This window comes from Sorex araneus, chromosome 8 (genome assembly GCF_027595985.1).
Source record: "Sorex araneus isolate mSorAra2 chromosome 8, mSorAra2.pri, whole genome shotgun sequence".
NCBI lineage: Eukaryota > Metazoa > Chordata > Mammalia > Eulipotyphla > Soricidae > Sorex > Sorex araneus.
In genome coordinates this window covers 30,377,910-30,403,233 of record NC_073309.1, presented here as the reverse complement: position 1 = coordinate 30,403,233, position 25,324 = coordinate 30,377,910, and the positions used below count along the sequence as shown (strand labels likewise).

The window sequence follows — 25,324 nt, the reverse complement described above, 5'->3', positions numbered from 1 at the left end:
GCCCACACCCATATGACCACGCCCACATCCAAATGACCACGCCCACACCTCTATGGCCACGCCCACACCACAGTCACTGGGGCTAGGGCGTCAGCGGGTGAAAGCCAGAAAGGTTAAAAAAAAAAAGAAAGAAAGCGCCCCTTCTTTGCTCTCCATCTGGGTATGGGTTGTTGAAAATTGGGCTATGCCCTTCTTGGCTTCACAAGTAGGTTAGACACCACCCACGCTGGTCTCCTTGGCGTGTCCCACTGTGCTACATCCTGCTGGAATTCCTTCCCAACTCCCCCTCTCTGAGATCCCTCTTCCAGTGGACACGGGACACAAGATTTGTTTCCGGAGCTCTGCCTGCCTCCAGGATATGCTGAAAGCCCTGGGGGGAGTGGAGGGAAGAAATCCTACACCTTTCCCAGTTCCTCCCCAACGCGGAGCCCAGCAAAGCCCCCACCCCACCCCTGCCCCCGCCCCTAAGCAGGCAGGCGCAGGGCTAGCAAACCAGCTCAGGGAAAAGTGCACCCCACCCGGGGCAGACACTGCCACTCAAGCACCTATCCACTCCCTGCTCCGTGATGCATCGCCTCACTGGGGATGGTGCGATCACTCCTGCCGCGCTGGCTCTCCAGAAATGCATGGAGCAGGAGAAAACGCCAAGACCTCCGGGAGGCCCCAGAAGGGACCGCCAAGACCGTCCGGATTCTCAGCGTCTCTTCTGAGAGTCACCACCACCACCACCCGCTTCCCTCGCCACACTCCAGCTGGCCCCCAGCTCCGAGTGGACAGCAAGGGGGGAAACCTGTCTCCCCAGGACCCCTGGCTCCCGGCTTCCAGTGGGGGCCCCTCCACAGCCAGACAAAGAGATGAGAGGGAAGGTGGGGCGCGGGGACAGCGGCGGGGTCCTGGCTACCTTTCATATTCGTTTATAAACATTCTTTCTTCCTCTTTTGCGACTTGCTCTTCTCTGGGCTGAGAGACGGAGCGCAGGACCTGATCTGGGTATCACTTTTCAAATGCCCAAATCCCTGTAAAGGTTTAGTGTCTAGCTGTGTGCATTTTGCTCAGTATTAACATGTTCAATGGAGTACTTTGATTTTTTTTTTTTTATCTAGACGCCAGAAGCTGGTGAATATATGCTTCATAGCTTCAGATAAACCTTTTGTTCTTCTGGGGCTGATCAGCTGGTAGAGCAGGGAGAGGGAGAAGGGAGGGGAATTCACAGGGGCTCAGCGGTTTCAAAAAGTCAAATTACCTCTGAGCCATAGCAAGGCTGATAATTTAAATGAAAAAATATATATACAGGCTGCAGCACACAACACCGTCTCTGGTAGGACTTTTAATGAAGCCCCAGTTGCGATGACACTGAAGCCGGGAACGCTACAGTGGGATAATTACTTGGCTCCCACACAGCTGAGTTCCAGGGATGCATTATTAACAGCACATTCCTCGCCATAACGAGAGCTGAACAGAGGTAAGCTCCGCAGACCTGGCGGCCGCCATTAGCGGCCTGGCGCAAACACAAATGAGTGTTTTCACGAAAGCAGGCAAAGGGTGTGAAATTCCAATGAATCCGGGGGGCTGGGAGGTGGAGAGGGGGTGTGGGGGGCGGAGGTGGGGGGAGAGGCACGCACATCTATAGATAGATCGGGGCCCATACAGACGTGACCGCGTGTCACCTTCCCTGCACAGTGTACGTGGAGTGAGGCAACCTGGGAAATTATGGAGTCAGAACACATTGATTTTCCCGCAACGGATGCAGGCGGCAGCCCTGATGAAGAATTACAGAGGAAATGCAATAACCTAATTCTCCTCCACGCCGCCGGCCCCCGCCACACCTGCAGGCCTGAGCTTACCTGGTGGGGACACGGGGCGGCGCTTTCCCACCCCGCAGTGCTCTGGCACTGCCAGGCAGTCCCCCTCCGCCCCCCCCCCACACATACACTTTTTTTTTTTTTCTCCAGCTCAGGTTCCATTCCCGAGACACGGCTGCACAGGACTCGCCCGCTGCCTGCGTCCGAGGGTCTTCTGCAGAGGGGTAAGCCACGGAGAAGGGCATTCTGGGGACAAAGGCACCCTCTCTTTCTCGGGTGGGGCAGGAGGGATCTTGTGTGTGTCCCACCCCTGAGGGCCCCCCCTCCTCCACCGGGCAGCAGCAGGGGGCGGGGTGGGGGGGGAGGCATGACGACGGGGGGTGGAGTGTGACTCGGAGGAGCCCGTGGGAAGCCCGTGGCCTGGCCCCTGCCGCCTCCCCACTTCCCCTGGAAGCGTCTGTTTCAAGGTGACCCTGTTTAGTGAGCCCCAGTGTCCCCGCTGGCTCACAGAACCAGGGGCCTCCCAGTAATTAACACCCGCACTTGATGAGGTCCAGCTGGCAAAGGGAAGCGGTGCCAGCAGCCCGCCCTCAGCAACCCGGGCTCCTGCAGCCCGCCCCGCGGGGCCCCTCCCTCCACAGCCCTTCTGGCTACCTGTCCCCCAGGAGCCAGCAAAGTCACCCACCCTCACGCATGCTGTTCGGAGCAGGGAGAAAAGCAAAATGCTCCGATGGGTGGATTTACACGGCAGCCCTTCCGGTCACGGAGCACCAAGCGGTCACTAAGGTGAGGGCGCAGGGGTTGACTATCCTGGGCATCGGTCACCAGGGCTGTGGGGACCAGCAGCGGGCAAGCGACGGCCTCATTCGGGATAAACACGTGGACAAAGGAGTGCACGAGGGTTCCGCGGGGGTGAGAGGAGCCCAAGTCAGCAACGCCAGAGGGCTTTGGGGTCCAGAGTCAGGATGAGGGTCACTGGGGGGGATGGGGCAGGAGGGGGCGCATGGCGGTCTGGGGTGAAGCTCAGGAGCCTGGGGCTCTTCTGGGCACCGGTGAAGCCTCAAGGACCACCGGCCACCCCTTGTTTATTAATTTGTTCAGAGACCCCGAACTTCAGTAAAGTTGTTGCAAATGGTGCGGCTCTGCACAGGGTGGAAAGTCCACACCGGAAATCTCCCGGGACAGGGGTGAGGACGCGCCATCCCTGCTGTTACCAGCAGCTGCGTTCTTGGAAGAAACATACGACTTGAAACTTTGTTTCATCTTTAAAAAAAAAAAAAAAAAAAAAGCAGGGGCCAGAGCCGTAGTACAGTGGTGTTTGCCTTGCACGCAGCCGACCTGAGTTCGATCTCCCATACAGTCCCCCAAGCACCATCAGGAGTAATTCTTGAACACAGAGTCAGGAGTAGCCCCTGAGCATTGCCGGGTGTGAGCAAAAAAGGAAAAAAAAAAAGAAAGAAAGAAAAGAAGCTTTTTTTTTTTTTTTTAATGAAAGGAAGGGTAAATTCTCCTGAAATGATACAGAACACAATCAATTATTCGAAGGAATCGAAGGACCCCGCAACATACAGTGCCCGGCCAGCTCCCCAGGCAAAGTGGCTTTTGCACAGGGCCCTGTGGGGGAAGTCCCCCCAAGTCCTGAGCAGCGTAAGTGACACTGGGCATGTCCTGTGACTGTGCCCCCCACCGCCGGGCACCACACCCACCTTACCCAGACACCCACTGGCCACACAAGAGACCCACAGCAGTGCCGGTTCAGACCCCCTCGGCCAAGTGCCCTGCCAACGCGCACCTCCCAGGGGGCTTCCTGCCCTGGGTCCCCCTCGTGAGGGCCTGATCTCCAGGGTCCCCCGATCACGAGCCCGGCTCCCCCTGAAGAGAAGGCCTGGAGGGAGGGGCTGGCCATCTGGGTACACTGACTGCATCCCACCGCCATTTCTACCAAAAGAGCCTTGAAACACCTGATCCAGATTTATTCCGAGAGATGGCTGGGGCCCCAGGTGGTGACCACAGTCCTACAGTGCTGACCCCCTGCCCAGTCTTTGGCAGGAGGAGAACAGAAGTTCTGCCACCCAGGGACCCACCTGAGAGGCTGTTGGCCATCCCACCCCTTCTGCCAGGAGTCAGGCTGGGCCTGACCCCTCCAGGGCCCCTCACAACCTCCCCGCCATCAGGAGCTACTTCTGGTGGGGTTGTGGCGCCTCCTACAGGCTGGCTCCCAAACAGCACCAACTCGGATCAGCAAAGTGGCTGGGCCCTCTGTGCCTCGGTTTCTCAGACTTTACATGACAGCTCAGAGCCCCAGTCCGCTCATGGGGGGGGGGTAGGGGAGGGGGGCGGGGAGGGATAGACCTTGGCGCTGTGGCAAGGCGCTCCTGGCATGGCTTCTCCTAGAAGAGGCAGGTGGAGTCGCAGACACAAGAAAAAAAAAATCACGTCCCACCAGACACAAATGGAAAACGAGTGGGGACACATTCCCAGGCACAGACCAGTCCAGAGAGTCGGGCACATTCCTGGGCACAGACCAGGACACGGAGCCGGGCAGAGATTAGGTCACAGAGTCGGGCACAGAGCAGGGCACAGAGCTGGGGACAGAGCACTCTCAGTGTGATGCTTCCCCAGCACCTGTGGGGGGCAGCACTGAGCTCCTCCCGGGCCCTTGTAGAGGGCCCCCCCCCCCCCCCGCCACCCCCCCCCCCCAGCCCAAGGGGGCACCAGCAGCAGCTCCCTTGCCCCTGGGGAAAGCAAGAGAAAATGTTGTCCTAGATTACTGGGAGAAAAGAACCCAAAACAACATCACTAGCCATGCAAGGACGCCCTTGAAAAACACTCTCTCGAGCCGGTTCACCTGCCACGGAGGGGAGAGGGGCCCGCAGATCCCGGCACTGGGGCCTAAGACCCAGTTTAGTGGTCTCTCTTTTTATTAAAAATTCGTCCCTTCTCTTCCCATTGGAATCTCTTCCCTCCCCTGCATGAGAAGGTTTGATGGAAAGAATCTGGGTCCACCTGCACCAGTATGTCCACCCACCCCACCCACCCCTGTCCAGAACAGAGGGGGTCACCTTCCCCTCCTCTCTGTCCTCCTCTCTCCCTCTCACTCCCATGTGCACAGAACACACCCATGTGCGTGCACGCACAAGACACAGAGCAACAACCCCACAGACCCAAACACACCCAAATCTAAACACAGACACATGCACAGACATCAGAGATGCTGGTGCTCAAATTCACACACACACACACATGCACACACACGCACACGCGCACACACGCACAGGCACACTACCTAAACTGATGAAACATCAGACTCACAGGCTGCAAATGCAGAGACACAAACGGCTCAAGAGTGCAAAATGCCCAACCACCAACATCTCTCAGATATAGGGAAACGGCCCCAAGAGACAACCCCCTGGATGGCTGCTCCCCCAGATGTCTCGCTGGCGGGGAGGGCAGCGTGGGGCTGCGGGTCCGAAGCACACAACCCAGGCTCCAGTGCTCCTCTGGCTTATTTGGGTCCTGAGGCTTCTCCGGAACTGGGCATTTGGACGTGCCCTGCAGGACCTCCCTTCAAGGTCCACCCCGGCTGGCTGCCCTGGCAGGGATGGTCGGGGAGGGGGCGGCAGATCCTCTCCCAAATTGGGGGTTCAGAAATCATGGCCTCCCTGGATGCAGAAGGGGCCTCATACATCTTGGCAGCAGGCAGGAGCTGAGGACGGAGGGCGAATCTTTATTAAAAGTTTAGGTCTGGGGCTGGAGCAATAGCACAGCGGGGAGGGCGTTCGCCTTGCACGCGACCGACCCGGGTTCGATCCCCAGCATCCCATATGGTCCTCCAAGCACCGCCAGGAGTAATTCCTGAGTGCAGAGCCAGGAGTAACCCCTGAGCATCGCTGGGTGTGACCCAAAAAGCAAAAAAAAAGTTTAGGTCTGCACCAAGCTTCCAAAAGCCGTGGTCCCACCTGCACCTCAATCCCACAAACGCTCCCCCATCCACCAGCCTCCCGGGCTCAGCTGATTTCCAAAGCATCTGCTCGGACAGCCAAACCCCCGTTCGGGGTTTACTTCCAAAATACAGAACCCACGGCCAGCAAGCGGCTGACAAAATAGGAACGTTTGCCCCTCGCTGGTTCCCAACCAGCAAGAGGATCTGAGCTCAAAATCAGGCCCAGCTTCATTCATCTCGAGATGTCCACCAAAATAGCACCAAACTTTCATGCCACACTCGCTTCCCGGAAAATAAACATCAATTGTCTTTTTAAACCTCTATAGTATTTTGTCAATATTTTTTTATTACAGCAGAGAATGTATAAATATTTTATTATAAACCAAAGGCCTAAAATAAACAGTTTAGTAAATAGTTATTACATTACAAGGAAAAACATCTGCGGAAACTGCTTTCCATGTAATTATTCGTGCTATTTTACATTAGCGCTCAACGTGAATTTCTTTGGCACTAATGTTTCACTTGTTCTAAATCTTCCTCCTTGTTGCTATTATTAAAATCTTAAAAAGGTGCCAAATCTTAAATGAAGAAAAAAAAATGATTCACTAGAAATTATTCATATCACAGTGAGCTGCTACTAAACCTGGCAGGGGTGCAGTATTTTCGGTGAAATTAACATAAAATATACAACTGCAAATTATCCGGGAAATAGCTATGTTCTTTACGGCATGCTTTTACATTCGGAAAAAAATGTTCTCCTCCTTGGTCTCACACAAAGCCACAAACAGCTCTATTCCGGCAAGTTTTAAAGGGAAAGTAATAGATTTGTCCAAGGAGCGGCAGGCTTGGAGAAAGGGACTAACAAATAGCGGATGGGTGGAGTAGCCTTAGGTAATTACCAGAGACGCTTCAGGAACACCACGAGGGCAAGAAAAACAGCCCCCAGCTTTCTTCCCCCTCAATTCCAGAGAATGTATTTCCTCTCACAGGCCTCAGCTCTTTCTCCTGAACGCAAGAAAAACTGTAACACCATGTAAAATGCAAATCTCGCTGTAAATATTTTATAAAATTGTTGCATACATCCCAAAAGCTATAGGTCTTAATTGAGAGCAGGCGATTTTTCTAGTCAATATATGGAAATGGAAAATGCTAATTTGTGTTTTTCTACTTATGAAAAACCCTGGAGAACAGCAAGCCACAAATGCACTCACTTTAATATTATAAATATAATTTGGCTCCCTCTTTACCATCCCCACAGCCCTGGCTTTTATCTCCCTGTGGCTGCAGGAGAAGGGGAATCGCTTTCCCAGCATCAGCCGGGGAAGACAGCCTGGGATGATGGCAGGGGGGAACATGAGCATGGGGTGAGTGGTGAGGGGCCCCCCCACATGCGCCCCCTCTATCTTTAGCCCCTGGGAATTGGTGGGCCTGCACGAGGCACCCCCTCCCCCCCTCAAGACCCAGAAGCAAAAAATAGGGCAGGGGGGTAACTTGGGTCTATGGCTCTTCTCTCCCCAGGTGGACCTGCTTGGGCTCGGCTTCACCTGCCTCCTCCCCTCCCCCGGCCCCCGCACCCCCGCCCCACCTCCCCGAACCCTCTCTGAGCAGGGGCCACCCATGGAGCGGAACCAATACCCAGGAGCGGCTGGCAAGGTGTCTGGAGTGATCCAAGTCAGAGAAAAACCCATTTCTACACCCCAAAGAGATGGAACGCTCTACCACGGACCCCCAAGAGCCTGCCCTTCCGGCGAGGGGACCCCCCCTTTCCTGCTCTTGAACCCACAGTCTTGCCTTCAGGAGCTCCTCACTCACGCCTGCCGCCTCGGGTCCACAGAGCAAGTGACCCGTGGCTGGTTCACGCTGGAATGGATTGTCAGCACAAAATATACACCACATTCTCAAGACCTGGCATGGGTGGGGTGGGGGTGGAATATATAAAATAAAGATGGGAACAGCTCTCCTTAGTGCAACGGAACAGCCAAATTCCGGACATGCTGGTTTCGCACGGTGCGATCCGCGCTTCTGGGATGTCTCGCCTCTGACTCTGTTCTCGTGAGGCTAGAAAAGCCTTCTGACGGCCCACGGGGCGCACGTCTTACACCCCCGCTCAGAGCAGGCGGTGGTTTCGACACAAGTCTGTGGCCTGTGCTCACGGGCATGAGTGAGCTCTCCTAGACAAGACACGGTGCAAATGGGGCGCCCGGCACTCCCGTCTACAGTGCTCCCGTCATCTGAGGCCAGGCCTCTGATCCCACAGACCTGGGCCACGGGCGGGCTAGGAAATGAGGCCACAGGAGGACCGGTCCTGGGCGGGAAAGCTGCCACTGGGGGTGGGGGCGGGCGAAGCCGGGGTGGTTCGGGGAAGAGATCACCACGACAATGACAGAGGTGACCTGGTCACTCCAGGCCGGGGCTGGGTGCTGGCAGGAAGGGAAGGGAACACGCAAACACGCATGACACTATCAGTATCAGTACTATAAACCCCGGTGCCTTAAAATGGGGAAGGGAAAGGAAGAACGAGGAGAGAAGTACATGCCCAAGAGGCAGGCCAGGGTGGCGAGAAGGCCACGGGGGACATAGATGGAGAAGTGGACGCCGGTGAAGAGAGAAGGGATGGGTGCCGGAGCACTGGACAGCTGAAACTCAGTCATGAATACCTCTGTGACTCTGTAGTTTATAGTGAGTCAATGAAAAACAAACTTTTAAGGGGGTTGGGGGCCACTGGCCAGCACCTATGAAAGGCCGTCCAAGGACAGCAGGACGCCACCCGGTCTCACTCAGGCCTCCCCCCAAAGGCCCTCTCATACCCCCACCCCACCCCCTTCACGAACCCAACTGTAGCCCGCCTCTCCCCTGCCCAGAACGCAGAGGGCTGCAACCAGGCAGGCACAGCCTTTGGGAAGGGGCCTCCCTAAGACCCTTCCTCATCTCTGGCCGATGTGGAGGCAACAGCAGGAGGCGAAAGGGCGGTTGAGACAGACCCCCAGGTAACCCCAGGCTCCTTTTGTGCCTAGCTGGGAAAGTTGATTATCGGATCCACCTGGCCTCGGTGTCCACATCTGTCAAGTGGAGCAACAGATGTGGACACTGAGGCCAGTGTCCTCATTAACATTAACATTCCAGGGAGGATTCATGCCCGAAGGGACCCGGACCTCATCCCAGGCACCCCAGAAACAGAAGTTCCCCATGTGCCTTTTGATTATGATCCCATTTTTTGTTATTCCAAGACGGTCCTGGACTGGCAGGGCTGGAGGGAGTCTGGACCTTGGGTGCATACCTGAGGCACAAAGTCAGAGTGAGGGCCCATGTAAAGGAAAATATAGGGGGTGTCTGGAAGCGCCGCCTTGGCCCTCGCCAGCAGGGGGGGTCCACCATGCCAGCCCAGGAGTGGGACTGCGGGAGGTTCGGACAGACAGAATGTCCACAGTGACGGCTGCTGGCTTCGTGCCCAGGCACTCGTGGTCTTGTACTGCCAGGGAAGTATCTTGGGGTGTGGGGAACAGGAAGGAGGAAATTACTTATAATTAATACAGCATCTAGTTAATCTGTTGAAAATGACTGCTTCTCAAGGCCCTGAAAATATAAGGCTTCGGCATTATATTATATATGGCATATATGACATGAAACTGCCACGTGTGGTGGTCAAAGGTGGGATGTTCGCACACGGCCTTCCCCGCCCCCCTGAAAATAGAGTGCCCTGCCCGAGTGACAGACGGGCCGGCTGTCAGGGAGGCAGCTGGACGCAGGAGCCATGTGCTTCCCGTGTGCTCACAGCCATACACACACACACACACACACACACACACACACACACACACACCCGGGCACACATGCATGCCGAGAGCCTTTGAACCTGCGTACAGTTGGGCAAAACGAGTCGGGAGGAAGACGCACTCTATCTTCCTTTTTTAAAGTTTCTGGGTCACACCCAGCCATGCGAAGGGTGTTTTGCATCCCCAGCATCCCATACGATCCCTCCTGGCTCTGCACTCAGGGATCACACCTGACAGTGCTTGGGGGACCATACGGGATGCTGGGGATTGAACCCGGGTCAGCCACGTGCTAGGCAAGAGCCCTGCCTGCTGTCCTACCACTCTGGCCCCGGAGACATGGACTCTTGATGTCGTGGGAGAAGCCCACTAGGACACGCAGGGAGGCCCCAGGGAACCGATGTCCCTGGAATGTCCCTGTCACAACTATAGCAGCAACACGCACGCCCTGGGCAAAAGCAAGCTCAGCATGAGAAGAACCCAGCCCCTGAGCGCATCCTGCCTCTCAGCTGAGCCCAGGACGACAGAGGCTGGAGCCCCTCACTCCACTGACGAGGGGACCCTGAGGTGCCCCGGCACGTGGTCACATAGCCACGGATCGGAACCCGATCCTGAGGCCCCAGGGCCAGAATTCATACAAACCACTCCTGGTGGAGGGGTGCACGCCCAGAGGCGGGGCTCTGCCCAGCTTCCTCCCGAAGGCGCCCTCACCTCAGGGCTGACTGACTCCAGTGCTCACGGGAGCACTAGGGCCGGGCCAGAAAGGCAAAATGGAAAGAACCTGCAGGTGGGAAGCGCTCAAGGTCACGATCCTTTTGGCCGGCAGGCCAGAACCCTGCACAGGCAGAACAAGATCCACGGGGGGCGCTGACTGGCTCCAGAAGGACCAACAAGAGACGCGAGTGAGGGGCTGGAGTGATAGCACAGCGGGCAGGGCGTTCGCCTTGCACGCGGCCGACCCGGGTTCGTTTCCCAGCACCCCATATGGTCCCCGCGCACCCCCAGGAATGATTCCTGAGGTGCATGAGCCAGGAGTAACCCCTGTGCATCGCCAGGTGTGACCCAAAAAGCAAAAAAAAAAAAAAAAAGAGAGACTCGAGTGACATGTCACGAGGGACACAGGGCTGGGGGACGGTCTAGAGAGAGGAAGGGGGAGCAAGGGGGGCAGCCCTAGGGGAGGGGACCTAGAACCGAGGAGGAAATGGCAGCGTGAGCAACAGGAAAAGAACATTCCAGAAATGCCAGAGAGGGTTACAGGCAAGCTGGGCTGAGCAGCCAGGAGTGGGGGCTGCAAGCGGGCAGGGCAGCGTGCAATTGCCCCCCCCACAAATGGCCTGAGTGCATCTCCTCAGGCTGAGGAGAGCCCCACACCCGAGCCAAGACGGGGTCACGCAAGCAAAGGCAAGGGCAGCATACCCAGAAAGCATGCCCTGCACAGATGACCCGGCCCCTGACCCACAGAGATCCCACACCCCAACCCACACAGACCCCACATCCCAACACACACAGATTCCCGCACTCTGACCCACGCAGGCCAACCCACACACGACCCTGCACTCACACAGATACTCAGCACGGACCTTCCCGACAGCCCAAAGCCGGAAGGGCCACACCTGCCGCAACACGGGGTCCTGGCACCTGGCACGCCAGACGCTAACTAGCGCAGTCTCAGCAATGTGGGCTACAACAACACCAGGTCAGGGTTGGGCAGACAGCCCAAGGGGCCAAACCCAGGCCTGACAACCCTGGCCCCCCACGGCCCTCGGCTAACTGGGGCCTGAGCAAGAGTGGGGGGGGGGAGCCCTGTTCTTCCTTACCTGCTTCATTTAGACTTTGATTAAAAACAAGGTTGAGGGGCTGGAGAGATAGCACAGCGGGTAGGGCGTTTGCCTTGCACGCGGTCGACCCGGGTTCAAATCCCAGCATCCCATATGGTCCCCTGAGCACCGCCAGGGGTGATTCCTGAGTGCAGAGCCAGGAGTAACCCCTGTGCATCGCCAGGTGTGACCCAAAAAGCAAAAAAAAAAAAAAAAAAAAAAACAAGGTTGAGGGCCGGAGCGGTGGTACAGCGGGTAGGGCGTCTGCCTTGCACACGGCTGACCCAGGCTGATCCCCGGCACCCCACAGGGCCCCCTGAGTGATACCTGAGTGCCCAGCCAGGAGAAAGCCCTGACTATTCCCAGGGGTGGCCCACAAACCAAACATAAGACAAAAACAAATCGCGCATGTGCTGCCCAAGCCCAGGTGCTGCTTGTTGCCCACGTGGCCGAGCACTTGTGGCACCCGCATGTCACCACTCGAGACGTGTAGTTTCCTCTCTGACGCTGGGATGCGTGTCGGGGCCCTCTCTGCCTGTGGAGACTCTCTTGAGCGCGTTACTCTCTCTCTCTCTCTCTCTCTCTCTCTCTCTCTCTCTCTCTCTCTCTCTCTCTCTCTCCCTCCTTCCCCTTCCTAAAAGCCTCCAAATCAAATCTGTTTTTACTTCAAATAAATAAACAAACAGAACATGGTCTAGGGGGCTGGAGCGATGGGTCAAGAGGCTGGACCGTGTGCTTCACACGTCCAGCACCTCTGGTCACAAGCCTTCCCCGGGAGCGACACCTGACTGATCACAGGTTTGGGAGTCACCTTTGGGTGTGGCCCCAAAACCTAATAATTTTTTTTTTAAATAAGAGTCCCAGGGATACTCATTTGTGGAATATAAAATAACATAATATCAGACTAGCACCCAAGGACGGTAGAGAGAAGGGCCAGGAGGATCGCTCCGCGGTTTGGAAGCCGGCCTCATGTGCTGGGGAGAAGGCGGTGTGGATAGAGAAGGGACCATTAGGCCAGTGATGGTTGGAAGGATCGCTCCGGATGGGAGATGTGTGCCGAGAGCAGACTGAGGACCAAACATGATGGCCTCTTAGCATCTGTCCTGCAAACCATAATGCCCCAAAGTAGAGAGAGAATGAGAAGGAAGGCGCCTGCCACAGAGGCAGAGAGCGGGATGGGGTGGGTGGCAGAAGGAACACTGGGGATATTGATAGTGGTGGGAAATGCGCACTGGTGGAGGGACGGGTGTTCGAGCATTGTGTGGCTGAAACTCAACCGTGAACGCTTTGTAACTGTGTCTCACGATGACTCAATAAAATAAATAAATCAATTAATTGTCCCAGGGGCTGGGCCATAGTGCAGCGGGGAGGGGGCTTGCCTTCCGCACGGCTGACCCCGGTTCAATCCCTGGCATCCCATATGCTCCCCCAAGCACTGCCGGGAGTAATTACTGAGCGCAAAGCCACGGGTGAGCCCTGAGCATCAGCAGATGTGGCCCCCAAACAACACACACACACACACACACACACACACACACACACACACACACACACACACACACACAGAGTCCACTTGTCCAATTCAAGGACTGCCAACAACAGGGTCCCAGCACCCGGGCGAGGGGTGTGGAGCCCATGGGGGTGGCCGCCGGCACAAGCGGAACTGCTGGCAGGGGCAGTGGCCTGCGTGGAGGGGGTTGCTGACTGGACAGGGACACTGAAGCGCGAGCGCAGCTGCCATCATGCACAGTGGAGGCGTCCTCCAGGCTCCAGGACAGGGCCGGGGACAGGAGCGCAGACCCTCTGGTGCTGCCACAGTCCGTGCCACCCGCGGGCACCTGCAGCAAGCACCCCCCACGCCCGCCCCGAGCCAACCTGCGGCTTCTAAAATCTAGGTCAAACGGACTGAATTCTGGGCATCTCGGTCCTCCGTCCTCCGAGCAGAGAGGGGAGGCCCCCAGGGCCGTGGACACAGGCCAGGCATTCGGAGGCCCAGCAGGCCGGCGCGCGGCCCTCCCCCCGCCCCGCTCTCGGGGGGGCAGGAAAGGAGCCGCCGTTTATTACCCGCCAGCCGCGAGATTGACTGCAGCCTCCTCTGCCCACACTGGGCCATTAGCGCGTAATGGCCCTGAAGGCTCCCTCGGCCACAGCCCCGGCCCGCACGCCCGCGCTCCGGCACCAGAGATACTAATGACTGCCACATTGCCGAAATAAATCACCGTCGCTCAGGAGGGGCCGCCCCGCGCCCGCGCCCGGACCCCGTTTCAGAATCTCCCCCGGACGGTCAAGCCGCTGCCGAGAGGGCCTTTCCGGCAGACAGGGCCGCGGCGAAGGTCTCGGAGAAGAAGGGAGGGGAAGGGCGGACGTGGCCCACGTGGCGGGGACGGGGAGAGGGGAGCCAAGTCCTCCCTCATGCTGGGAGCCGGCAGCCAGGAGCTCGAGCTGCTGGCTCCCGCGAGAAGTGCAGCATGAAGGGGCTCCACAAGGCAGGGACGGGCACGCCTGCATGGCCACGGGGTGGGGGGGGGGTAGGGGGGCCTCCTGGGCTCAGACCCAGCCCTGACTCCCGCCCGGGGGCTGGCGCCAGGCAGACAAGTTTGCCCCTGGGCCCCTCATCTCCCTGGCGCTAGCTAAACCGGCCGGATGTGTGAAGCTGGCAGGGGAGGGGAGGCCGGGGATAGGTCCTGCTGGTGGTCTGGGTCGGCCTCCAGGGTGAGGTGGGGGGGACACCATCGCCAATAGGTCCCCAAGAAGGAAGCCTGGTTCCTAGCCCCACTGGGCAGGTACAGCAGCTCTGCACGGTCACACAGTGGAGGGGCGGGCAGGTGGGCTTCAGGGGGCCACACACAGCCACATCGTCCAGGTACCACGGGGAGAGGGGAAAGGGGCAGGGGGACAGCAGGGCCTGGGGCAGAGGGGTCTGGGGGACAGAGGGGCGTGGAGGGCAGTGGACACCGGCCTCCAGCTCTGGGAGCCTCTCTCCCTGGGCCAGGCCCTGATACGCCCCTCTCAGGGACACAGAAGCTTCTAGAAGGCTTGCTCCTAGGAGATGCTGAGGCCACACCCCCATTCCTCGAGGCATCTGGGCCCCCCACCCCCACCCCAACTAACTGTCTTCTACAGAGTCCTCGCTCCCACATTCAAGCTCACCGCACCCCCAGTGGGCCCGGGGTTCTCACTTCACGCCTTGGTTTCAGCTGTGGGGGCCGGTTCTGGCTTGGAACCAACACCAGGCCTGACGGCGAGTCCTTCCCTGTGAGCACTGTGGCCTTGAGCTGAATTCCCAGGCCCCGAGCCTCTCCCGGAGGCTTCCCATCCTGGACGAGCAGTGCTCTGCTCTCAGTCCTCCTTCCTAGAGTGACCTCCCTCCCATTAAGCCACTTGAGGTCAGCAATGCCTCCGCCAGGATGTCCCCCCACTGGCTTCCCGGGCCTCCTGACACCCTGCCTGCCCACCACACCACCTAAGCACCAGTGGGTGGCCTGGGAGAAGGCAAGTGGACACGGGCCGGTCCACCACACTCCTCTCTAGCGCGGAGCCCAGAGCGGGTGAGGAAGGCCAGGACCCAGGGCAGACTGGCAAGGGGCGGGGGTGGCAGGAGAGGTCGCACAGGGCTGGCAGGCACCGCCCAGGGCAGCCCAGCGGGGCTCAGGGCCGGGCCGGTGTCAACCACAGCAGCCACTGACGCGGCGGAGCAGGGCCAGCAGAGCCCGCTGGGCCCCACGCGCCAGGCCCGCCTCCTGCACCGTGGCCGCGCTCCGCTCCCGCTTCATGGAGGAGGCGCTCCTGCCAACTGGAAACCAGGTCAGAGAAAACCGCCGCTCGTTTCCGGCAGGGGTGAGTGTTCCTCCCGGGGAAGGGCTCCGCAGAAGTCTCCAAACTGAGCACGAGAGGCAAGTGGGAACCGAGCCTCATTCCCTCGGTGGCCCCGCGGCTGCCAAAATTACTGACAAACTGACCTACAAAGAGAGTTTCTATTTTATGAGCAAACCCCAAAGGTTAAGAGCGGAGCTGCCGGCGGGCGAGCAGCGTGGAGGAGCGGAAGCTTCCCCAGCCTCGCCCGCCAGGAGCCCGGCACCCGAGTTCCCTGATTCCAACAAGTCCCTGAAATGCCAGGGGAGAGAGCAGGGGGCGTGAGGTGGAGCCGGGGTGGGGGGGGAAGGGGGCGCCACGCCGTGGCTCCAGGACAGAAGACTCTGGACGCCAGGCCAGCCCCGCGCCACACGGTCCTTCTGTCCCAACATGAGCCGCCACGCAGACCGTGGGAGGAACAGCGCCCCCTGGAGTTGTGCAGGCACCACCTGCACCTCCTCCAGTGCCTCAACTCAGAGCATCTCGCCTCCGCACAAGACTGGCTTTGGGGGCACGTCACCTGCCGGCACAGGGGCTCCGAGGCATCTTGAAGGTTCTGTACCCGGTGCAGATGCTACTGTTGTTCTATTAATACCAGTGAGTCCCAACAGTGCTCAGGGGCTACGCCCAGCTCTGTTCTCGAGGGACCAGATTGACTCTGTGTGTGTGTGTGTGTGTATGTGTGTGTGTGTGTGTGTGTGTGTGTGTGTGTGTGTGTGTGTGTGTGTGTGACTGAACCTGAACCTGGGCCCCGAGCATGCACTGGCGTGCACTCGGCCCGTGTGGGCTCTCCCCACCCCTGCCTTTCCACTCGGCATCCAGCCCTGCAAATCAGAGCGCATGCCCTGTGAGCCTGGGAGCAGCCGGGGCCGCGCCAAGTGTGGACAGAGAGAGAAAAAAGATGTGTCTGCACCCCGCGGATTCGTCACTAAATAAGCTAGACAGGAAAGTCATGAAACAGCCCATTCTCCATCCCCTCTCATCCTGCCGAGGTGGCTCTCCTGCTACGGCTTTTGGAGGCTGGGGCAGGACCCTGGGACAGGGCACAGGGGTGCCAGGAATCTGCCATGCTGGTGCCCTCATGCTGGAAAAGCATTTGAGAGCAAGGAACCCATCTGAGACGAAAGGCCCTGGGGTTTTCTCCTATTATACTGATGTCTGAGCTGTGAGAAAATTGCCTGGCAGTTGGCAGCGGGACGGGTAGCAGAAAGCAGGTCAGAGAATGCAGGCGGGCGGGCAGGAAACGCGGCCGCCATGGGCAGCCTCTGGCTGGGCAGCCGGCTCCTCGTGGCTGCGTCTCCACCCAGATGTGCCAGAACCCAGAACCGGGCCTGGAGCATCAGCCATACTCAGAGGACAAGCCCAGGGGCCCGGCTGCCTTGCCCGACACCAGCTCCAGAGGAGGGCTACCAGCTGCAACAGCTTCCGACTTTGGTTTTTATTGGGGTGGGATGGGGTCAGGCCACACCCACGGTGCTTTGGGCTGTTGTTCCTGGGTTCATGCTCAGGAATCCCTCCTGGTGGTGCCGGGGATCAAGTCCCAGTCCGCTGCGTGCCAGGTGAGCGCCCCGCCTATAGCACGACCTCCCCGCGTCCCTCCCCTGTGAAATCCCACTCGCACGCCTGTGTTCACCCTAGAGCAGAGGCTGCGCTGCTCTCGGCCCTCCTGGGCATGGCGGGCTTTGTGCTGGGGGCACGAGAGCCACCTTGATGGCCTGTTTCCAGTGTCCCCACCTCTCGCTGCACAGCGCGTCCATAAGAAGGGCGCCCTGGGTTTCTGGGAGGGGCGGGAGGGGCACGGGACAAGGGTCAAGGGCCCTCTGACCCTTCCCCTGAGACTCAGGCCCAACCCTGCAGCCCACGCCAGGGAACACAGCTCTCCACCCCACCCCGCCCCACCCCCACTGACGGGTCCGAGCAATGCCAGACTCCGGCCTGACTACACCCAGCTTGCCGACTGTCCACCCCACAAGTCCTGGGAGGGACAAAATCGAAACGTTCAATGGAAGGGGAAGTGTAACAAGAGAACATGCCACTGCCGAGGAGGTGGGGAAAGGGTTCGAACTCAGCTGTCATTTTACCTTCCGTGCGGCCTCGCTTGCCTCACGGGCTCCAGTGCCCAGAATACCCACCTTTCTCCCACCTTGTCAAGAGACGGAAGGTTCTAGACACAGTCCTACCCCGGGGTCCGAGCCATAGCCCCCCTCCCATCCCCAACCCTGTATGGGGAGGCTCCAGGGTCCTACCACCGGGCTCCTGGGCTCACCAGCAGGTGAGCTACAGACCAGGAAACCCGGATTCCTCTGAGGTGCCACATGCTAGGGTGGCCCGAGGTGGGGTCCTTCACTGACCCCAGGCCCCTCCCCGGAAGCTCTCTCCTGAGAGGCCAGGTCTGCCGGGCGGACGAACGGGTGGGCGTGCAAGGTGGGAGCTCCGTCCGTGTGTCCTTAGGGACCGGGGGAAGGCAAGCTGGAGCGTGGGTGGGCAGGCTCTGGCCATCTCTGTGACCTCGGGCACGTGCTGCTGAACTGCAGCTCCCCGATTTATGAATGGACAAGGTGGTCCCCAGCTTCCAGCTCAGACCCCCCTCTTGGCTCCTGTCAGGCCGTCCTTCACACCCTTCCTGACTGCAGGGCACCCAGGAACCAGAACCACACCAGCCCAGAACCCCCCCACTGCACCGGGAAAGGGCAGGTGGGCTGAGCTAGTGCACCCCAGAAACCCCCTGTCCCACACGCTGCGGGCAGCTGGGGAGGGGGACGCCGAGGCCAGCAGCACCACCACCGAGATCCAGCTCAGCAGAGGCGGCAGGCCGTGAAACCCCAGACAGACGACGTGCTAATGACCTGGCTGTCCAGAGCGCCTCCCCGCTCCCTCCACGGCCAGCGGCCAGCAGGGCACACCCCGCCCGCCCGCCTCGGCAGTGCCAGAGGCTGAGTCACTTCGATGACAACCGACAAGGTGTCTGCAAAAAGAGGGGTGCGCGGGGTCTGCATCCACACGGGGTCTACAGGCCGGGAGGGGAAGGGCACTCGGCACTGTTGGCATGGCAACGCTCACGCCATCAGGGACGGCCCCGCAACCATTCTCCAAGTTGCGGAGACGTGGCCAAGTGTCAGAGGAAATGCCGGGGAACCTTCCGCACCGTTGGCTCTGGGGCGGGATCGGAGCCGGCCAACGTCCCAGCCACATGTCACGGCCCCAGAGCCACAGAGCGAGAGTGAGGCGGACAGAGGTGCCCGGGAGGGAACAGACCAGAGGTGGGTGGGTGGGGCAATTATTGAGGCGTCAGGAAGTGACCGCTGGCCAGCATGCATCGAGAGCACAGTACACTGCCACCAGGAGAGGCAGAAGGGAGCCCACGACGGACACACACAATGATGGCTGCCCCAGGGCCTTGAGGGAGAAGCTGCTTCCTCCTCAGAGATGGACCACGGGGCGGTGGCGGTCAGGCGAGTGGAGGGGGGTGGGGGTCCTAGCAGGGGCTCAGGAGGAAAGTGCCGCCTGGCTCAGAGCCATGTCAGGATCTGAACACAGCACACGGGGTGTGGCAGAACCACCCGGCTGACGCCAGGGCCCGAGACCGAGAGCGTGGCTCTCCCTGGGGTTCCCCCCTGCGCCCCGGTTGGGTGGGCAACGCTGCTGCCCTTCCTCCCGGGGAGAAGACGGCCCGGGGAGCCCAGGAGACTGCACAGGCCACAGAGCACGAGAGACCTCAGCCGTGGGTTCTGCGGGGAATGGAGGTGGACAGAGCCAGGAATCCAACCCCAGCGCTGCGCACAGCAGCCCCAAGGAGTCCTCAACAAGAGGATGGACCCTTGACGCTCTTTCAGCAAATGCACAATGTGAGGAAGCCAGAGCCTTTCCTGGAGGTGAGCACTGGGAAGAGGGATGTATGTGCATGTGTGCACGCATGTGTGTGTGTGCATGTGTACATGTTTGTGCATGCATGTGTGCATGTGCGCGCACGCATGTGTGCATGTGTGTGTGCGTGTGTGTGTATGTGTATGGGTGTCGGGTGGGTGTGGAAGTTTTCGAGGATTCTGCTCCTTTTTTATAATCTTCATGGAAGCCTCACTTGGGGTCGCATCTTCGCAGCCTCCACCCATGTGGCCAGGGCCTTCTGTGGTCCCTGCAGCCCCATGCGTACGTGTCGACAGGCCACTGACTTCAGAGACATGGGCACGGGGGCACGGGAAAGGCTGGGCCCTGCGGGCACACAGGGACCTGGGCTGTGGTATCTTAAGGATCCACGAATCCAGGAGAACAAAAGTGCTTTTCCGCAAAGCTCATGCTTCGTGGCCTTGGCAGTCCGCCGGGCTTCCGGGAAGGCAGCGGCGTTGCTCGCCCAAAGCAGGGGCCCGGGGGAGCCCTTCACAGTACCCGAAACGGTCCAAGCCCCCACAGGGCCACGGAGAGCCGGGGGGACGCTGCCCGCGTCCTGCGGACGCACCAGCCCCTCACTAAAAGAGCAGCGGGGGGCGGTCTCCCCCCAGAGCGAGAGGCTGGGCAGCTCGGCTGCTTCAGCCAGGGAACGGGAGAAGCATCCCCCTTCTAATAAGTCCATAATTAATTCACACATTCGACTGCGAGGTCCAGAAACATGTTTGTGTTGACAATTTGCATGAGAAGCTTTGAAAACAATCTGTCATGTTTTTACGTGCCTCTCCGTCCCAGAAACGGCGCCGCGTCCCAGCAGCCATCAAGGCTACGCTTCCTCCACAGCTTCTCCAGGCCTCAGCCGGGGGCCGGCAGGAAGGCGGGGAGGGAGGGGGTGTGCATGTGTGCAGGATCGGGTCTCCTCTGAAGCACGCGGTGCCTGGGCGGCCCTCTCCATCCTGGCTGCGTGGCCAGAGAGCCGTCTCCTGTCCTACAGACCCACTGCCACCTGTCCCTGCACCCCAATCCCAGCCATGCTCCGTCCCTTCCCGCCCGGCACGTCGCACGGGGCTGCCAGGTAGGACCTGGGCCTGGGGCCTCGTCACGCCCCCTGGAGGTGCAACCCCGGGTGAGAAGGTCCACGGGACGGGAGAGCACCTGGGCCAGAGGGAGAGCCCGGGGAAGGCTCTTGCCTTGCACGCGGTCAGCCCTGGTTCAACCCTGGCACTGCATGTGGTTCCCTGAGCACTGCCAGGAGGGATCCCTGAGCACTGCCAGAAACTTAATTCCCCACATACACCCCTAATAAAAAAAAGAGAGGAAGAGGGGGAAAGCTGCTCCTTGGGAAGAGGATGAGGGGGGTTGGGGGCCGTTCTACTACACCTGGGGCTGAGTGACTCCCGGTCCCCTCTCCTGGGCTCAACAACCTAGCACGAGGTGGAAAGGCCAATGTCCTCACCCTCAGGCCGACACTGATCCATCTGGCCGGTGCACCAAGTATCACCCAGACTGCCCCTAGGCCTGCTGAGTACCGCTCCCACCTCTACCCCACTCCCCCCAGAGAAGGACAAAGAAAATCATCATTTCCAGACATGCCCAGTCTTGGTGCCTATCCAGCCCCCAGCTGTGCATGCCCACCCCCAAACTTCTCTCCTTTCTCAACTATGGACAGCTAACACCTCTGGACGACGGAGGGAGGGTCTGGAGAGACAGGACCGCATGTAAGACCCTGCACACGGACGACCGGGGGTCAATTGCCGGCACCACAGACACTTCCCTGAGCAGCACCAGGACTAAGCCCTGAGCACTGCCGGGAGTGGCCCAAGACAAAAACAATGAGAAGGGAAAGAAAGCAAGTATCCCTGGAAGATACTGGAAGGCAGAAGAAGCCAGAGATGCAGCTGGGCGGCCGGGGCCCAGGCCAAGCCGGTGAGATCCCCGTTCCCCGCTTGGCCTCCCACGGGCCAGGCTGGAGCTGAAGGAGCCGGCAGCTCGGAGACGCCTGTAGGTGAGACCAGATACCCGCAGCCCTGCCCTCCAGAGCCCACAGTCCCAGGGAAGGGCTGGGAAGGAGAGGAAGCTTCCAGCCCCACCCCAGGAAAGGCTGCTGCCTCCGCCAGGCCCTGGGCACTCGGGGCTGCAAGGAGATAGTTCCTCACTCCCCCTCCTCCCCAGAAGCAGTGGGGAACACTGGTGTGTTTTCCCCCAAGTTGCAGGAGAGAGGGGTCCCTACCCACCCTTCGTGACAGGGGGGGTCAGGTGGGAGCAAGGATAGACACACACACACAACCCTTCCTATCGGAAGCAGTGTCAGTGGGGACATGGGAGGGCCATGGGCCATGAGATCAACCCATGTCAATCCAAACAGCTGTCCCACCAAGAACCGGGGGAGCTTACAGCCCCATCGGAAGACAGCCCTCAAAAACGTCCACTGCAGGGACTGGAGCGATAGCACAGCGGGGAGGGCGTTTGCCTTGCACGCGGCCGACCCAGGTTCGATTCCCAGTATCCCATAGAGTCCCCCGAGCACCGTCAGGAGTAATTCCTGAGTACAGAGCCAGGAGTAACCCCTGGGCATCGCCGGGTGTGACCCAAAAAGCAAAAAAAAAAAAAAAAAAAAAAAACCCACCCATTGCAGCCACAACAGTATGGCGAGTATCCGTCAGGCAGAGCACACGAAAGACTTCAGCTTCTCCAAACACACAAGGCCAAAGGACAGCGTCGCAACCACGCACTGAAGGGAAACTGGAAATGAAGGGCTGGGAAAAACAAAATCAATGAGAGTGAGCTGGAAAACCCAAGGGGTGGAACCACTGAGTTTGATTCCCTGGCACTACATGGTCGCCTGAGCTCCCCCACGTGGCCCTGGTGCCCCCCCACTCCGAGCAGCACCAGGCGGGACAGCGTCTCCGCCAGCCAGATACCAGACTGCCAGCAGGGGTCTGCAGCCCAGGATCCCCAGGAGAAGCCCCTGGGGTCTGGGCACCACTGGAAAGGACCCAAATAAAAATCAGCAGTGGCTCACCAGTGAAGAGAAGAGGGGCTGGCAGAAGCTAAGCCATCTGCCGTGCCTGTGACCGAGACAGCAGTTCCAATCCTGGCACCGGATATGGTCTCCTGAGTGCCACCAGAAGTGGCCCCCAAGGAAGGAAGGAAGGAAGGAAGGGAGGGAAAGGGGAAAGAATGGAGGGAGGGAAGGAGGAAAAGAGGAAAAGGGAGCAAGAGAGAGAGAGAGAAGAGAGAGAGAGAGAGATCAAGGAAAGAGACAATGGACTCTAAGACAGGACAATAAAATTTCGAAGTAAATGGAAAAAAAAGCAAATAGCAAGAGTGGGATGGGGTGTGGGGAGAGGGAGGGAAGGCGACAAAATAACACATTACCACAGAGGAAAAATGATCCAAAAGACCATGGGCTTCTCATCAGAGACCAGGGAGGCCGGAAGAAAATGAAACAGCATTTTTTAAGCACTAAAAGAGCTGTCAACTCAGAAAAAAAAAAAACTCATGGAGGAGAAAGAGAAAAAAAAAATCAAGGCATGGTCAGATAAAGGAAAACTGAGAGAATCTGTCATCAGACAACCAAGCCCTGAAAGAAGATCTCTCAGCAGAAAGGTGAGGATGAAGGAAGGAATAAAGGAAGTTTAGAAAGGAAGAAGGTCGTGAGCAGAACTACAAAGGTTTCTCTAAGCTTTGAATATCTTAACTTAGGTTCAATGGTGAAGCAGAAATATAGAACCAGCCGATATGCTCTAAACGAGTACAGAAGAAATACCTACACCTAGATTGATTATAAAGGCAGAAGGAGAGAGACCTAGAGTAATGCAGTTTCTCCACGTCACTGAGCTGGAAAAACGCTGACATCATGTTGCTAAGCTGTGTCCGTACAACGCAATACGCATCTAAGCAATCCTTTTAAAAAAGAAGCACTAGAGATAAGATTAAAAAAAATTATTTATGGGGCTGGAGCAATAGCACAGCGGGTAGGGCGTTTGCCTTGCATGCAGCCGACCCAGGTTCAATTCCCAGCATCCCATATGGTCCCCTGAACACCACCACCAGCCAGGGGTGATTCCTGAGTGCAAAACCGCTGTGACCCTTGTGCATCGATGGGTATGACCCAAAAAGCAAAAAAAAAAATTATTTAAAATATTTAAGTAAGACCCAGCAATGCCACTTCTAGGAATATACCCCGGGGATCCAAAAACACACAGCAGAAACACCACCTGCACTTCTATGTTCACAGCAGCACTATTCACCATAGCCGGAATCTGGAAACAACCTGAGTGCCCGAGAACAGAGAAATGGATAAAGAAGCGGTGGTACATCTACACGGTGGAATACCACACCGCTGTTAGGAAATGTGCCTATAAGGTATGGACCTAGAGAGTCCCATTCGGAGAGAAATGAGTCAGGAGGAGAGGGTCAGATATAGAATGGCGGCATTCATTTGTGGGATATAAAAATAAAACAGTGTGAAACTAATACCCAAGGCCAGGGAAAATGGGTCAGGAGGACTGGTCAATGGTTGGAAATGATCACAAGGATGTGGGGGAGGGGGGGCGAGGACAGTTAGGATAGAGAAGGGACCATTATGACAACGTTAGTTGGAAATGATCAAGAACTGAGTGTTGAAAGCAGATAAAGGAATACAGATGATAACCTTCGAGCATCTGAAGTGCAAACCATAAAATGCCTGACATGAGAAAGAGAAAGAGAGAAAAGAGAGGTACCTGCCAAAGAAGCAGGTGTTTGGGGGTCAAGGGGGTCTTGGAGGGGTGGAAGGGATACTGGGGACACTGGTGCTAGAAAGTTGCACTGGTAAGAGAGATGAGTTTTGGAGCACTGTATGGCTGAAACCCAATCATGCATAGCTTCTGTAAATAAATAAATAAATAAATAAATAAATAAGATAAAATGTTCACGTAACCGGGGGTGGGAGCAATAGTACAGCAGGTCAAGTTGGCCTTGCACACGGCCAACCCAGGTTTGATTCCCAGTGGCCAATGAGGCTTGATCCCTGGAGTCCAACAGGGTCCCTGGAGCACAGCCCTGAGAGATTCCTGAGTGCAGAACAGGGAGTAACCCCTGAGCATCCCTGGGTGTGACCCATAAACAAACAAACAAACAAACAAACAAAATCACTAAAAAAGTGTTCAAGTAACCCCAGGAAGGCAGGAATAATAAAACAAATGAAGAACAGGGTCAACAGAAACCACAAACGGTAGAGCTGTGGACTTCAACCCTAACATATTGTTAATTAGATTAAATATACATGCTCTCAAGAACAAAGTAAAAGCAGCGATTGGCGGGGCCGGAGCGATAGCACAGCGGGTAGGGCGTTTGCCTTGCACGCGGCCGACCCGGGTTCGATCCCCGGCATCCCATATGGTCCCCCAAGCACCGCCAGGAGTAATTCCTGAGTGTAAAGCCAGGAGTAACCCCTGAGCATCGCTGGGTGTGACCCAAAAAGCAAAAAAAATAATAATAAATAAAATAAAATAAAATAAAAATTCCCTTCCTTGCTCTTTAAAAAAAAAAAAAAAAGCAGCGATTGGCAAAACTGGGAGGGGGAGGAGGGGAGATGAGCCTCCAAGACCGAGGCCTGAACGAATTCTCTAAACAGAAACTCTCTACGAGAAGCAGACTTAGGGCCAGAGCAGTAGTACAGGGAAGAGGGTGCTTGCCTTGCAATGTGGCCAACCCGGGCTTGAACCCCGGTATCCCAGAAGGTCCTCTGAGCCCCACCGGGAGTGATCTCTGAGCACAAAGTCAAGATTAAGTCCTGAGCATCTCCAGGTGTGATCACAAAACAAAACAAAACAAAACAAAAAGAAGCACTCTTACTTTATAGCAATAGAGACAGACTGGAGAATCAAATACATCTTGCGATGTCTGGCCAGCGGGAAGCAGGGTGGCTCTATCTATCTTAGAGAAAAATCCAGTGGCTTTGGAAATAGAAGAGAACCTGATATGATGATCAAGGTGTCTGTTTACAAAGAAAACAGCGTGGGAGAAAATGTGAAGGGCAAGTCTTAAACTTGGCACTCAAGTCAGGAGATATAAAAGGAAAACTGGAATCCCTCAAAAATAGAACCTGGGGACCAGAGGAGAGGGCCCTTGCCTTTCACATGCATGACCAACCTCAGTTCAATTCCCAGCCCTGCACAGGGTCCCCCGGCACTGCCAGAAGGTGATCCCTGGGCACAGACCCAGGAATAAGCCCTAAGTCAGCTGGGAATATCCCCAAAAACAAAACAAAAA

General features: G+C 57.6%; 2 protein-coding genes across 10 annotated transcripts in view; one reads left to right on the top strand and one right to left on the bottom strand.

Moving 5' to 3' along the window:
- The window catches only part of ZNF423 (zinc finger protein 423), a 346,485-nt gene that overhangs the window by 92,827 nt on the left and 228,334 nt on the right, over positions 1 to 25,324 (bottom strand). The gene's annotated exons all lie outside the window — the stretch shown is intronic.
- On the top strand, positions 1,274 to 7,688 carry LOC129406818 (uncharacterized). Of its 8 annotated transcripts, none has more exons than XR_008631275.1 (5): positions 1,681 to 1,847; positions 1,953 to 2,026; positions 2,512 to 2,588; positions 7,004 to 7,109; positions 7,354 to 7,688. XR_008631275.1 is itself a non-coding variant. In XM_055146047.1 (5 exons), the coding sequence occupies exons 1-5, from the start codon at positions 1,711 to 1,713 to the stop codon at positions 7,409 to 7,411; spliced, it is 423 nt and encodes a 140-aa protein (XP_055002022.1). In that variant the 5' UTR covers positions 1,681 to 1,710; the 3' UTR covers positions 7,412 to 7,688. The 8 variants fall into 8 exon arrangements, 4 of the variants coding, with proteins under 4 accessions (XP_055002022.1, XP_055002023.1, XP_055002021.1 ...); XR_008631272.1 differs by having other exon boundaries at positions 7,264 to 7,688; XM_055146047.1 differs by having other exon boundaries at positions 7,033 to 7,109.